The sequence below is a fragment of the Anomaloglossus baeobatrachus genome, chromosome 5 (assembly GCF_048569485.1).
Source record: "Anomaloglossus baeobatrachus isolate aAnoBae1 chromosome 5, aAnoBae1.hap1, whole genome shotgun sequence".
In the NCBI taxonomy this organism is placed as follows: domain Eukaryota; kingdom Metazoa; phylum Chordata; class Amphibia; order Anura; family Aromobatidae; genus Anomaloglossus; species Anomaloglossus baeobatrachus.
In genome coordinates, this window is record NC_134357.1 from 361953626 (window position 1) to 361970009 (window position 16384).

The 16384-nt window shown below is 44.7% G+C and overlaps 1 protein-coding gene across 1 annotated transcript in view; it reads right to left on the reverse strand.

Annotated features, from left to right (window-relative positions):
• Nucleotides 1–6042: 6042 nt before the first annotated feature.
• Nucleotides 6043–16384, reverse strand: part of CFAP97D1 (CFAP97 domain containing 1) — a 116154-nt gene continuing 105812 nt past the window's right edge. The window contains exons 5-6 of the mRNA XM_075349953.1: nt 13301–13351; nt 6043–9399 (exon numbers count right to left, since the gene is read on the reverse strand). Of these exons, the coding sequence (XP_075206068.1) occupies nt 9391–9399; nt 13301–13351 (60 nt within the window). The 3' untranslated portion in view covers nt 6043–9390. The remainder of the gene's footprint in view (nt 9400–13300; nt 13352–16384) is intronic.

Sequence of the window (16384 nt, forward strand, 5' to 3'; positions counted from 1 at the left end):
ACATGCTGCGATGTCGCTAACGACGCCGTATGTGCGTCACAAACACCGTGACCTCAACGATATATCATTAGCGATGTCTCAGCGTGCAAATGGCCCTTTAGTGTCCCTCCATCCTGATGCGCGTTTCAATCAACTTCCTCAAGAGCATTCAGAAATAGCATTTCAGGAATATAAAGACTTCAATAAGAAATGAAGAAATGAAATCAAGCTAGCAAATTTAGCTACTGAAAAACAAATTGGCAATGACATTAAAATAAATCCCCCAAATGTTTTAAAATTTTAACACCAAAAAGAGAAAAATGGTGTCAGCTCTTTAGAAGATGATAATAAGATTAAAGGAAAAAGAAAAAGCTGAGGTATTAAACAGGCACTTTTAATCTGTATACAACAATGAGAAGAATCATTCAACAAGACAAAAATCAAAGTTCACTACCTGACATAACTAATTTAACACATGTAGAAGAATGGCTGCATTTGAAGAAATTAAATATTGATAAATCTCCTGGGCCACATGGCATTCATCCATGGATATTGAGGGAATTAAGCTCAGCAATTGACAGACCTCTGTATCTCATTTTCTTAGACTCTTTTCTCTAGCTCTATATGTGGGTTAAAAACTTACATGTCCATAACATACATAACCAGGCTGTGTCCATCTTCCTTTATAGCTGGATCCTTTCTGCCCAGACATGTAGGTTTTTTTTAACCCAGATAGAGGCATTTAAGATAGGTTCCCGATATAATAGAGATTACCTTGTTGTTGGTTACCGGGCTCACATGCATTGGCCAGTACATAAGCTAAATATCTATTTTTTTCAAATATTCCTATAGCAGTAATGCAATACCAGAGTTCCCTTATTCATTGTTAGCATTCTAGAGTCCAGCTGTATGTATTTTGTAGTTATATTGTGTTTTCAGTTAGCACCTGTTCACACCTGTTGGATGTGCGAGTCAGTCTTTTTGCTATCTTTGTAGTGCATTTCTTTCTGACTGAGCACTACACCCTATAACCAGGCTATGTCCATCCTTTTTTATAGCTGGATCTTTTCTGCCCACATATGTAGGTTTTTAACATAGATAGAGGCATTTAAGATAGGGTCCCAGTATATTAGGGATAACCTTGTCATTGATTACCGGGCTTACATGCATTGGCCATTACATAAGCTAAGTATCTCTTTTTTCAAATATTCCTATAGCAGTAATGCAATACCAGCATTTTATTATTCATTGTTAGCATTCTAGAGTGCAGCTGTATGTATTTTGTAGTTATATTGTGTTTTCAGCTGGCATGTGTTGACATCTGTTGGTCAGTCTTTTTTATATACTTGTGGTGCATAATTTGGATCTGCCCCCTCCACATGTTGGTTAGATGTATAGGCATTCTAAATCCTATAAAGACATATGAGTTGTTTTCCCCTCCCCCTTCATTAGGTTGTGATGTCCCCCATCCTGAACTAATGTCCACCATCCTGGGCCTCTTCCTGGTAAATATGTCTTCTATCCTAGAAAATATGTCCCCCACCTTGGTACATATGTCCCCTATCCTGGTCTATATGTCACCCATCCTAGGCCTCATCCTGGAAAATATATTCTCCAACTTGGTAAATATGTCCTTGTGATGCCCTGGCGCCGCCAGGTGGTCACAGAGGTTTACTACACCCTACATAACACCTTCCCACACAAGCATCCATCAGCCACAAAATCCTACCACCCCACCCAGGGTAAGAAGGACACACCAGTGGGCAGGACCAGGCGGATTGGGAGCGCCCACCTAGGGTTCTTGAGGATCTGGGGGCGGGAACAAGTGAGATGAGTTTAGAGTTTGAAGTTGGAGGTCAGGTGGAGAGGAGTGACAGTGACGAACTGTCAGGAGTAAAGCTGAGCCTAGTGGAGGGTAGACAGGGTAGTGGCCCTGGTCTGCTGGCTATGTGGCAAGCAGTGGACCATGTCCAAAGGCGACGGGAATATAGTTGCGGGAGATCCAGAGTGGACCGGGACAGGGTTGGAGCCCGCTGGTACCGACAGCGGAGATATGGTCCAGAAACCGTGCACAGGCGGGGTACCTGGACCCTAGTTAGAAGACGGTTGCAAGCCCCTTCTCTAATTCACCAGGCTGGGAGCAGGTTTCAGGCCTAGCTCCAGAAGTTGAGCCCAGATAGAACGAAACGGCAGCCCACCGCGAAGGATAGGGTATTCGCAAACACCCACTGAAATCCCAAGTGTCAGTTTTTGTGGGCAGCGGCTCCTCAGGTACACAAGACACCGGGAGCGGATTTCTCCCATTCCACACAGGTTAAATCAACACAAGAGAAACAGAGTGCCGGAGGAAGGGACAGTGGTACACCAGCCGGGTGTGGGACCCGAGTACACCCGGACGCGGCAGCCGGCCACTGACTTTTGGTTTACCAACGGACTTGTGTGCAATTATTCCACAGTGAGTACACCAACACTCCTCGGTCCGGCCCGGCGCACCACCTCTGGCCTACAACATTCTCCGTGTTCTGGACAGTGAGCCCAGGGGCAACCATCCCTACCCACGAAGGGGTTAACATCCAGCTCCTATCCCATCTCCCCCGGGTGCTCCACAACAGCAGCGGTGGTACCACATCTTACCACACACCATGGGTGGCGTCACGAAGTATTTACATCAATCCCCGTACATATACGTCCCCGTTTTATTTGAGTGTCCGCGCGACCCCCAGGTTACGAAATCCCTTGAGCCACTGCGGATCCAGATCCGAGCAGCACGGCTGCTACTGACGTGGGGGCAGCACATCCCCATCTTGCATTCTGGTATATATGTTCCCCATCCTGATATATGTCCTCATCCTGGTGTGTATGTCCCCATCCTGATATATATGTCCATATCCTGGGCCCATTCTGATATATACTGTATGTCCCCCATCTCGGGCCCATACTGATACATATGTTCCCCATTCTGGTATTTATGTTCCCCGTCATGGTTTATATGTCCTCATCCTGGGTCATCCTGGTATATATGTCCTTATCCAGATATATATGTCCCCATCCTTGGTCAACCCTAGTATTTATATCCTAGGACCGCCTTGGCATATATGATCCCCATCTGGGCTCATACTGGTATATATGTCCTCATCCTGGGCCCATCTTGGTATATAAGTCCCACATCCTGGTATATATGTGCCTATCTAATACATATATATATATATATATATATATATATATATATATATATATGTACATATATATATATATATATATATATATATATATATATATATATGTACATATATATATATACATATATATGTACAAATATATATATACATATATATATATGTACATATATATATATATATATATGTACATACAGTGCCTACAAGTAGTATTCAACCCCCTGCAGATTTAGCAGGTTTACACATTCGGAATTAACTTGGCATTGTGACATTTGGACTGTAGATCAGCCTGGAAGTGTGAAATGCACTGCAGCAAAAAAGAATGTTATTTCTTTTTTGTTTTTTTTTTTTTAAATTGTGAAAAGTTTATTCAGAGGGTCATTTCTTATTCAACCCCTCAAACCACCAGAATTCTGTTTGGTTCCCTTAAAGTATTAAGAAGTATTTCAGGCACAAAGAACAATGAGCTTCACATGTTTGGATTAATTATCTCTTTTTCCAGCCTTTTCTGACTAATTAAGACCCTCCCCAAACTTGTGAACAGCACTCATACATGGTCAACATGGGAAAGACAAAGGAGCATTCCAAGGCCATCAGAGACAAGATCGTGGAGGGTCACAAGGCTGGCAAGGGGTACAAAACCCTTTCCAAGGAGTTGGGCCTACCTGTCTCCACTGTTGGGAGCATCATCCGGAAGTGGAAGGCTTATGGAACTACTGTTAGCCTTCCACGGCCTGGACAGCCTTTGAAAGTTTCCTCCCGTGCCGAGGCCAGGCTTGTCCGAAGAGTCAAGGCTAACCCAAGGACAACAAGGAAGGAGCTCCGGGAAGATCTCATGGCAGTGGGGACATTGGTTTCAGTCAATACCATAAGTAACGTACTCCACCGCAATGGTCTCCGTTCCAGACGAGCCCGTAAGGTACCTTTACTTTCAAAGCATCATGTCAAGGCTCGTCTACAGTTTGCTCATGATCACTTGGAGGACTCTGAGACAGACTGGTTCAAGGTTCTCTGGTCTGATGAGACCAAGATCGAGATCTTTGGTGCCAACCACACACATGACGTTTGGAGACTGGATGGCACTGCATACGACCCCAAAAATACCATCCCTACAGTCAAGCATGGTGGTGGCAGCATCATGCTGTGGGGCTGTTTCTCAGCCAAGGGGCCTGGCCATCTGGTCCGCATCCTTGGGAAGATGGATAGCATGGCCTACCTGGAAATTTTGGCCAAGAACCTCCGCTCCTCCATCAAGGATCTTAAGATGGGTCGTCATTTCATCTTCCAACAAGACAACGACCCAAAGCACACAGCCAAGAAAACCAAGGCCTGGTTCAAGAGGGAAAAAATCAAGGTGTTGTAGTGGCCTAGTCAGTCTCCTGACCTTAACTCAATTGTAAACTTGTGGAAGGAGCTCAAGATTAAAGTCCACATGAGACACCCAAAGAACCTAGATAACTTGGAGAAGATCTGCATGGAGGAGTGGGCCAAGATAACTCCAGAGACCTGTGCCGGCCTGATCAGGTCTTATAAAAGACGATTATTAGCTGTTATTGCAAACAAGGGTTATTCCACAAAATATTAAACCTAGGTGTTGAATAATAATTGACCCACACTTTTATGTTGAAAATTTATTAAAATTTAACTGAGCAACATAACTTGTTGGTTTGTAAGATTTATGCATCTGTTAATAAATCCTGCTCTTGTTTGAAGTTTGCAGGCTCTAACTTATTTGCATCTTATCAAACCTGCTAAATCTGCCGGGGGTTGAATACTACTTGTAGGCACTGTATATATACATATATATGGTGCCCCTCAAGGCTCTGTCCTGGGACCCTTACTTTTTTCTATTTATACATTTGGCCTTGGACAACTCATAAAGTCCCATGGCTTCCAGTACCACCTATATGCAGATGACACTCAGATCTACCTCTCTGGTCCAGATGTCACATCTCTGCTGTCCAGAATCCCAGAGTGCCTATCGACTATATCTTCCTTCTTTTCCTCTCGCTTCCTAAAGCTCAATGTGGCCAAAACTGAACTGATCATCTTTCCTCCATCTCCCCAGCACTCTCTACCTGATCTATCCATTACAATTAATAACATCACGCTCTCCCCAGCACCCAAAGTTCGGTGCCTCGGAGTGACCTTTGACTCTGTCCTGTCCTTCATACCACACATCCAATCCCTCACCACCTCCTGCCGTTTTCAACTCAAAAATATTTCCAGAATCCGCCCTTTCCTCAATCCCCAATCTACAAAAATGCTAGTGCATGCCCTCATAATTTCCCGCATCGATTACTGTAACATCCTCCTCTGTGGTGTCCCTGCTAACACACTCGCCCCTCTCCAGTCCATCCTTAATTCTGCTGCCCGAATGATCCACCTCTCTCCTCAATACCACCCCGCTTCTACTCTCTGCAAGTCCCTCCATTGGCTCCCAATCTTCTATTGTATCCAATTCAAACTACTAACCCTGACCTACAAAGCTATCCATAATCTGTCTCCTCCATATATCTCTGAACTAATCTCTCGCCACACTCCAAAACGTAATCTCCGGTCCTCCCAAGATCTCCTTCTCTCCTCCTCTCTCATTCGCTCCTCATGGAACCAACTCCAAGACTTCTCCCGAGCATCCCCAGTCTCCTGGAACTCACTGCCTCAACACGTCAGACTATCTACTACACTTGCAAACTTCAAACGGACCCTGAAAACTCATCTGTTCAGAAATGCCTATAATCTACAATGACCTCACTGCCCGACCACCGTGCGGAGCCGCCGCCCGACCACCGTGCGGAGACGCCGCCCCACCACCGTGCGGAGACGCCGCCCCACCACCGTGCGGAGACGCCGCCCCACCTACACCCCACCTACTGTCTCCTCCCCAAAATCCTTTAGAATGTAAGCCCGCAAGGGCAGGGCCCTCTTCCCTCTGTACCAGTCTGTCTATTGTAACTTGTATATGTATTCTGTATGTAACCCCCTCATGTACAGCACCATGTAATTAATGGTGCTCTATAAATAAACAATAATAATATATATATATATATATATATATATACATACATATATATATATATACAATATATACATATATATATATATATATATATATATACGTTCCCCATCATGGTATATATGTATATGCATCCCCCATCCTAGTATATATGTTCCCATCCTGGTATATATGTCCCCCATGCTGGCAAATACTGTATGTCCTTATCCTGGTCCCATTCTAATATATATATATATATATATATATATATATATATATATCTCCCCATCCTGATATATATGTCCTCATCCTGGACCCAGTCTGGCATATATGTACCCCCATCCTGGTATATACGTCCTCATCCTGGGCTCATTCTGGTATATATGTCCCCCATCCTTGGTCAATCCTAGTATATATCCCTCCATCCCAGGCCCATCCTGGTATATATGATCCGCAACTGGGCCCATCCTGGTCTATATGTCCTCATCTAGGCCCATGTTGGTATATAAGTCCCTCATCCTGGTATATGTGCCTAATTCGATATATATGTTCCCATCCTGGTATATAGTCCTCCTCCCGGAATATACACTACAGTTCAGAAGTTTAGGGTAACTTAGATATTTCTTTATTTTTGATAGGAAAGCACATTTTTTTCAATGAACCTAACATTAAATTAAACAGAAATACACTCTATACATTGTTAATGTGGTAAATGACTATTCTAGCTTCAAAAGTCTAGTGGTGTGAATACGTTTTATAGTTTGGGGCTCCCTCTTGTGGTCAGTGCTGGCGATGCAGTTGATGTGTGGAGCGAAAGCTGCACACCTGTGGAGGACTGGCAATCAGGGTCAGATTTGGCTATTTAACTGAGTAGTTTTCTCTAGTTACTTGCCGGTGTTCAATTGCTCCTGTGTATTAAGGACATTCTGTAACCAGCTCTGCTCACTTCCAGAACTCCTCCCAGATAAGTGGTCTTTGTACGTCTGCTATTTGTTTTCCACTTTCTTGTTGCTTTCTCTGCTTTGATACTATGCATGATTCCTATTTTGTCTGTGTGGAGTTCGTGGTGGAATGGGATCATTCCCTGCTGGGAGTGTCTGTATACTAAAGGTACCGTCACACTAAGCGACGCTCCAGCGATCCCACCAGCAACCTGACCTGGCAGGGATCGCTGGAGCGTCGCTACACGGGTTGCTGGTGAGCTGTCAAACAGGCAGACCTCACCAGCAACTAGTGACCAGCCCCCAGCCAGCAGCGACGTGTGGAAGCGATGCTGCGCTTGGTAACTAAGGTAAATATCGGGTAACCAATCTGATATTTACCTTGGTTACCAGCGCACACCGCTTAGCGCTGGCTCCCTGCACTCCTAGCCAGAGTACACATCGGGTTAATTACTTGATGTGTAGTCTGGCTATGTATGCAGGGAGCCGGCATTGACAGCGTGAAAGCGGCGAACGCTGGTAACAAAGGTAAATATCGGGTAACCAAGGAAAGGGCTTCTTGGTTACCCGATATTTACATTGGTTACCAGCATCAGCAGAAGCCGGCTCCCTGCTTACTGCCTTTCCTCCCCTGAGTCTGGTCGCGGTCATGACCTCCAGGACCACGATCATTATACTTATACATGGCATCCCCTACAAAGTCTCTTCCAACATGAACTTCAAGCATCTTTATTCTTAAAACGTGATAAGTGGGATGAGGTTGATAATAAGAGAGACGGATAAATTGTTTGTAAGGAAATACTTCAATGCTCAAGTACTTGCAACATTTGAGTGTAAACATAGTAAATTGCTTTAGAATAAGAACATCCAAGGTTACAAACATATGATGTGTGGCAGATACATTTAGCTATACCTGTTCTAACTGTCTTACAAAAAAATGGTTTGGCTGTCAAAACAAAATGTCATAGTTTATGGCAATATTCCCCAAACTATGAGTCTGGCCTCCCTGATGTGGCCCTCCAAGTTCTTGATGCGATCTGTTGTGTGTTTTCAAGTATAACAGCATCAACACAACAGACTCACTGAACAGAGCACAATTCTTCTATCTCTGTAAAAGCAATTTATTGGGAACTATATAATTCAGGATGGTGTTGCCCTATGCAGATTGACACAGCAGCGGGAATTGAAAGTTAGGTTTCTTCTTGGCGGTGACTTGTGACTGGAGAATGTGGCTGTAATTTGGGGAAATGAAGCTTGAGTGTGACAGAGGGGGGCAGAGTGTGACAGAGGGGGCAAGCTGTGACAGGGTTACAGACTATGCCAGAGGGGTGCAGGCTGTGATAGGGGTGCAGAGTGTGACAGAGAGGGGCAGACTATGACAAAGAGGTGTAAACTGTGACAGAAGGGGGCAGGGTGTGACAGAGGGGGGCAGAGTGTGACAGAGGGGGGCAGGGTGTGATGGGGGGCAGAGTTTGAAAGAAGCGTGCAGTGTGGTATAGAAGGCAGCAAACTGTAACAGAGGGGTAAACATGGTTAGGGGTCCATTCAGAAGGTTCGCCCTCATAAGTCGAACACCTAGCTACGCCTCTGAAACTGACAGAAATCTAAGAACCATATCACTAACATTTGGCTTTAAGGTCATAATCTTTACACTGTAGTCCATGGGTCCCCAATTCCAGTCCTCAAGGGTCGCCAACAGTGCATGTTTTCAGGATTTCCATAGTAATGCACATGTGATAATTTAATCACCTGCACAGTTGATGATTGCAACACCCATGCAAAGCTAAGGAAATCCTGAAAACATGCACTGTTGGCGGCCCTCGAGGACTGGAGTTGGGGACCCCTGCTGTAGTCAGTCATGGTGTTTTCACACTGTAATCTTCTGTACATCACTTCAATAAGGTGTTTAATAATGTATGTCATAGAATACATCCTTTAATACTTAATGTGGCTGAGAAGCACTTGCCATATTAGACACTGTTAATATCAACCATCGGAAGCAAACCAATAAAAGTGTAAATGAATCAGCATTTCAACAACAGCTGATGGCCATCTTGTTAAGCACATTTTATAGTCATTTTCACTTAAACATTACTTTTATATAAGATTTACTATTATCAGACTCTATTAATCTATGATGACATATTTACTAGGAGACTGGGAGACGTGTAACAAAGAAAAAAGATGCTAAGAATTACATAATCATCAAAATATTTTTCATGCAGCTCCTTTTATTTTACTCATGGACAATTGTGGCTCTTGGAAGTCTTCATGATGTATCAGCAGGCTTTCATGCCACTCATTTGCCCTGGGTTTAAAAAATAAAATGGTACAAATGTTAGAAAAAAAAAATACATAAATGCATGTTATACCTCCTACTGTATATCTATATAAAAGTGTATATCAATGGACACCAATGCACAGAAGACGTCATCAGATGAAAACTTTACAGGATTATTCAACAACCACAGATCGGATTCCTTCACTGCAGGAATCCAGTTAATCAGCATTACAGCGCCATTATGGCCATGTATTTACTTTATAGTGCTAAATACAGCTGACAGGTTCTCTTTAAAGTGGATTTTTCATCAAGTTTCACAATACTAATTGCATACATTTTTAAATAGCTCTCCTATGTCTGAAGAGGGTGGCATGCTTACTTTGAAAATTCATTTCAGAATGGCTGCCAAATCCTGATACAGTGCCTTGCGAAAGTATTCGGCCCCATTGACCTTTTCAACCTTTTCCCACATTTCAGGCTTCAAACATAAAGATAAAACATTTTAATTTTTGTTGAAGAATCAACAACAAGTGAGACACAATTGTGAAGTAGAATGAAATTTATTGCTTATGTTAAATTTTTGTAAAAAATAAAAAACTGAAAATTGGGGCGTGCAATATTAGTCATCCCCTTTACTTTCAATGCAGCAAACTCACTCCAGGAGTTCATTGAGGATCTCTGAATGATCCAATGTTGTCCTAAATGACTGAAGATGATGATAAATATAAGCCACCTGTGTGTAATCAAGTCTCCGTATAAATGCACCTGCTCTGTGATAGTCTCAGGGTTCTGTTTAAAGCACAGAGAGCATCGTGAAGACCAAAGAACACAACAGGCAGGTCCGTGATACTGTTGTGGAAAAGTTTAAAACTGGATTTGGATACAAAAAGATTCTCAAAACTTTAAACATCCCAAGGAGCACTGTGCAAGCGATCATATTGAAATGGAAAAAGAGTATCATACCACTGCATATCTACCAAGACCCGTCCTTCCCTCTAAACTTTCATCTCAAACAAGGAAAAGATTGTTCAGAGATGCAGCCAAGAGGCCCATGATCATTCTGGATGAACTGCAGAGATCTACAGCTGAGGTGGAAGAGTCTGTCCATAGGACAACAATCAGTTGTACACTGCATAAATCTTGCCTTTATGGAAGATTGGCAAGGAGAAAGCCATTTCTCAAAGATAGCCATAAAAAGTGTTGTTTAAAGTTTGCCACAAGCCACCTGGGAGACACACCAAACATGTGGAAGAAGGTGCTCTGGTCAGATGAAACCAAAATCAAACTTTTTGTGCACAATGCCAAATTATATGTTTGGCGTAAAAGCAACACAGCTCATCACCCTGAACACACCATCCCCACTGTCAAACACGGGGGTGGCAGCATCATGGTTTGGGCCTGCTTTTCTTAAGCAGGGACAGGGAAGATGTTTAAAATTGATGGGAAGTTGGATGGAGCCAAATACAGGACCATTCTTGAAGAAAACCTGTTGGAGTTTGCAAAAGACCGGCGACTGGGACGGAGATTTGTCTTCCAACAAGACAATGATCCAAAACATAGAGCAAAATCTACAATGGAATGGTTCACAAATAAACGTATCCAGGTGTTAGAATGGCCAAGTCAAAGTCCAGACCTGAATCTAATCGAGAATCTGTGGAGAGAGCTGAAAACTGCTGTTCACAAACGCTCTCCATCCAACCTTACTCAGCTCCAGCTGTTTGCAAAGGAAAAATGGGCAAGAATTTCAGTCTCTCGATGTGCAAAACTTATAGAGACATACCCCAAGCGACTTGCAGCTGTAATCACAGCAAAAGTTGGAGCTACAAAGTATTAACTTAAGGGGGCCGAATAATATTGTACGCCCCAATTTTCTGTTACTAATTTTTTACAAAAGCTTAACATAAGCAATAAATTCAGTTCTACTTCACAATTTTGTCCCACTTGTTGTTGATTCTTTACCAAAAAAATTAAAAAATTTTATCTTTATGTTTGAAGCCTGCAATGTGGAAAAACATTGAAAAGTTAAAGGGGGCCGACTACTTTCGCAAGGCACTGTGTATGGAGCAGTCTAGTTAAAAAACTTAGAAAACTTAGAAAAAGAAATAGCTGACAAGTCAAAATGTATTCTCTGCCCACCCAATCTGACAGCAGCGGCTTATACTGAGCAGTATGGGATCTTAACAGGGAGGAGAGACATCGAGGAGGTTTGAATCAGACTGCTATAGGTGGGTATATTAACCACTGATTACCATTCTCCTACCCTCATGCATCAAACATGTGTGACGCTTCTGGACTATTCAGGTCGTCACAGGGTACTGCACAAACTGCCCTACCCGTGCAGTATTCAAACCCCCACGGTTCTGGGTCTCTATCCTACAGTACTGCCTCCGTCAGCATTCCCAAATCCTAGACACACCTTGCACCACACCTGTCAGTCACACCAGTGGACTGCTTAAGCAGGAATAGGGCCACCCACCTAGGGGTCAGACAGGGAGGTGGGAGGTGTCAAGTTCATTTGAGTGGTAGCCCTCGAACTGTGAGGAGCTCTGAGGAAGCTGGGAGTTGGAGTTCCCAGGAAAGAAGTAAACTAGGTCGCAGAAGGTAGTCTGGACCTAGAGGAGTCGGACCCCCGGTCACAGGGGATTGAGGCTAGGTGCCTGGGACCTGTTAAGGAGGACGGTCAGAAGCTTGGTCCTATCACCAGTCCGGGACTGAAGGCACGACAAGGTACATGGACCCTAGGTCGGGGAGAAGCTTCAGGCAACCGAGCAATTAACCTGCGGAGGTCGGGGCTATTATGGACTGTTCCCACCAGCTCAGAGATCGGGGGCACTAGCGCAATGAGGGGGATAGGGTTTACCTAGCAAGCAGCCCACTGAAATCCAAAGCGTGAGCCCCTGAGAGCAGGCTCCTCCACTTAGCCACAGTGGGGAGCAGGGCCTGGACAGCTCCAAGCTACCGGGCCACAACGGATAATCTAAAACTTAGTGCCAGGAGGCAGGTTATGGACCACCAGCAGTACTGTGGGGGACGGGACCCAGACGAGCTCCCTCCGGCAATGGCGTTCAGAGACTTGGTTTAGCCTGTTGTCAGCGTCTGCTTCATTGCTCAGCGAGTACCGGACTGACCCCTGCACTGCGTCACTGCATCTCCCACCAGAGTCCCGGGGCCTACCCCTACCCATGGAGGGCACTGTCACCAAGCTCACTCCATCACCCCGGGTACTCCCAACGGCAGCGGCAGTACTCCCCAATTACCGCACACCATGGGTGTCATCACGAACTACACCAAATCCCCTGTAAATACTCCCTTTCCATTTGAGTGTGGCCCCTAAGCCCCTGGGTCCAGAGACCCTCGAGCCATGAATGATCACCACCCCCGGATCCGAGCGGTTCGATCCGCTGCTGGGGTGGCATCAAATGCAGGACTTTAGTTGCAAGGCATTAGTTTCAACCACTAGCATGCTGCAATGTGTCACCTGAGTAAAATTAACACAAGACACTTGAAAGACAGCATAGAAAATCCTAAAACTGTTCTATAGCAAACCACGTAGTTCATGCTAGTGTTCTGCGGTCATGGTTAGCATAGGCTTCAGCTACAATTTCAACAATGGAGCCTCTGGAATGATGGCAAAACCATTTAGGAGATATAGAGCTCAATGAAATTTAGTAAACTTTTAATTTTTGCCCTTTTACTTTTGCTTACTTGAGATCCCACCCTGCTGGGGACATAGCATCTGTTATATTCTCAATTATGTCAATGAGATGGAATAATACTCAACTGCACATGAGGTCACAGATCTAGGTCAGTTAGCACTACTCAAGTGTCTTCCATATTCATGCATATATAGTCTCCTAACTCGTGACCTGTTCTGGATCACTTTCTATTGGTTAACACTTAACAGTCATGAAACGCACAAATATCATACCTTTGTCAGAGCGTTGTAAGGAGATGTGTGTTGTAGAAACTTTCTTGAAGCCTAAATAAAAGTGACAGAACACAGGATTCATTGAAACCACTTGTTAGCAAACTATCAGACAGAACTGGTCTGGTGTGATTTCATAAGTGGGATTTTTTAAGTGGGCAATCAGAAATATTCCAGAAATGTCCCAGAAGTGACCAGAAGGTGACATTTACCTCTCATTAACTGTGTTTGCTGCTTGCACTTTTTTATTTTTTCCTTCTTACCCCCCTTTTTCAAACCTTACTTTCACCATGTTCACCTATGCCCTCATAGTCTTTTCCCCACTTTTCCTCACTCTCCTTCGATATCCCCAAACCCCAGCACTCTCCAAACAAATAATCATCTCCCTTTCCCTCCTACATCCCCACCTGTCCTCATCTGCTAACCTGCTCCTAAACCTCAGATCGCTCCTAATATCTCACAGGCCATGCCGTCCACTCTCCTCTCACCTGCTCTCCCTTTCTCTACTTAGTCTCAAGCTGGTGACATATCTCCCAATCCTGGCCCCCTACAGATGGTACACCCCTCTTTATCACTCACTTATCACTCCCCACCTACTACAAATTACCACAACCTCTCCAATATAAAATCCATTCCCTTCTCACCCACTCCACCACTCCCTATCTCTGGAGTGCTCTGAAACGCTCGTTCTGTATGTAATAAACTGCATGTCATTCACGATCTCTTTACCTCTAGCAATCTATCCTTTCTGTGTCTCACCGAAACATGGCTGAAACCCTCTGATACTGCCTCCCCAGCTGCACTGTGTTACGGTGGCCTTCACTTCAGCCACACTCCTCGCCCTGGCAATAGACAGGGTAGAGGAGTGGGTCTCCTTCTTTCTAACAACTGCAGCTTTAACCCAATCCCACCTCTACCCTCCCTTGTCCTGCCTTCCTTTGAAGTGCACTCTGTCCGAATCTATTCTTCCTCCAACCTCCAAGTGGCCATCATATACAGACCCCCTGGCCCTCCCACTGCCTTCATCAACCAATTCTCTGCCTGGCTCCTACACTTTTTCTCTGCTGACATTCCCACTATCATCATGGGTGACTTCAACATCCCCACTGACACCAGCCAGTTGGCAGCCTCCAAACTCCTGTCCCTCGCTTCGTCTTTTGGTCTAACTCAGTGGTCCACCTTTGCCACCCATAAAGATGGACACACACTAGACCTTATCTTCACCCGCCTCTGCTTTCTATCTGACGTCACAACCTCCCTTCTCCTTCTATTGACCTCACAACCTCCCCTCTCCTCCTATCTGACCACCACCTACTGACCTTTTCAGCCCTGTTCTCCTCACCTGCCCCCCCTGTCTAACACCTAGCACACCCCCGCAGAAACCTTGCACATCTCAACATGCACACCCTTTCTGACTTTATCCTACCTCTATCCTCCATATATTCTCTCCATGACACACACAGTGCCATCATTTTCTACAATGCCACTCTCACATCAGCTATTGATTCAGTCACCCCTCTCATGAACAGCAGAGCGAGACGAATCAATAGACAACCCTGGCTCAACAGCCTCACTAAAAAGCTTCGGCAACTGTTTAGGGCTGCTAAGCGGTGGTGGAAGAAAATGCACTCCCAGGAAGATTTCACCACATTCAAAAATGCAAGTCACACATTTCGTTCAGCACTCACCTCTGCTAAACAGGATTACTTCAGAACCCTCATATCCTCACACAACACACAACGCCAAACAGTTATTCCTTCGCCCACCACTGCCCCCTCCAACCTCCCTCATCTCTGCAGAAGACTTTGCAACATATTTCAAAGAAAAGATCGACCAAACCAGGCAAGTCTTTTCTGCTCAACCACCACAACCCCCTTATATAACAGACCATTGCCCCTCCCCCATAAACTTCCTCCCCACCATCACCGAAGGAGAGCTCACAAGTCTTCTCTCGAAAGCACAACTCACCACTTCCGCACTTGACCCCATCCCATCCCACCTCCTCACCAACCTCACCACTAACCTTATTCCAGCCTTAACCCATCTTTTTAACCTATCTTTAACCACTGCGATCTTCCCATCTGCCTTTAAACATGCAACAGTCACACCCATCCTAAAGAAACCTTCCCTTGATCCAACCTCTGCTACCAGCTATCGGCCCATATCACTACTCCCGTTTGCCTCAAAACTCCTCGAACAGCATGCTGAACTTTCTTCTCATCTCTCGTCTAACTCTCTCTTTGACAACCTACAGTCCGGCTTCCATCCACATCATTCTACTGAAACTGCCCTGACTAAAATCACAAACAACTTACTGCCAAAGCTAAAAATCACTTCTCTATACTCCTACTTCTACACCTGTCCTCAGCCTTTGACACTGTCGACCACTCCCTTCTATTACAGATCCTCTCTTCTCTTGGTGTCAGAGATCTTGCCCTCTCTCTTGGACCTCTTCATACCTTTCCAATCGCACTTTTAGTGTCTCCCACTCCCACACAACCTCTTCATCCCGCCCTCTCTCTGTTGGCGTCCCTCAAGGCTCAGTACTGGGACCCTTACTTTTTCCATATATACATTCGGCCTGGGACAACTCATTAAGTTCAATGGCTTCAAGTACCATCTATATGTTGATGGCACTCAGATCTACCTTTCTGGTTCAGATGTCAGATCTCTGCTGTCCAGAATCCCAGAGTTTCTATTGGCCATATCCTCCTTCTCTCGCTTCCTAAAGCTCAATGTGGCCAAAACTGAACCAATTATATTTTCTCCATCTCACCTACACTCTCTACCTGATCTATCTATTACAATAAATAACATCATGCTCTCCCCAGTATCCAAAGTTTGGTGCCTTGGAGTGACCCTCAACTCTGCCTTGTTCTTCACACCACACATCCAATCCCTCACCACCTCCTGCCATCTTCAACTCAAAAACATTTCCAGAATCCGTCCCTTCCTCAATTTGCAATCTGCAAAAATGCTAGTGCATGCCCTCATAATCTCCCGCCTGGATTACTGCAACATCCTCCTCTGTGGCCTCCCTGCTAACCATCTTGACCCTCTCCAATACATTCTTAATTCTGCTGCCTG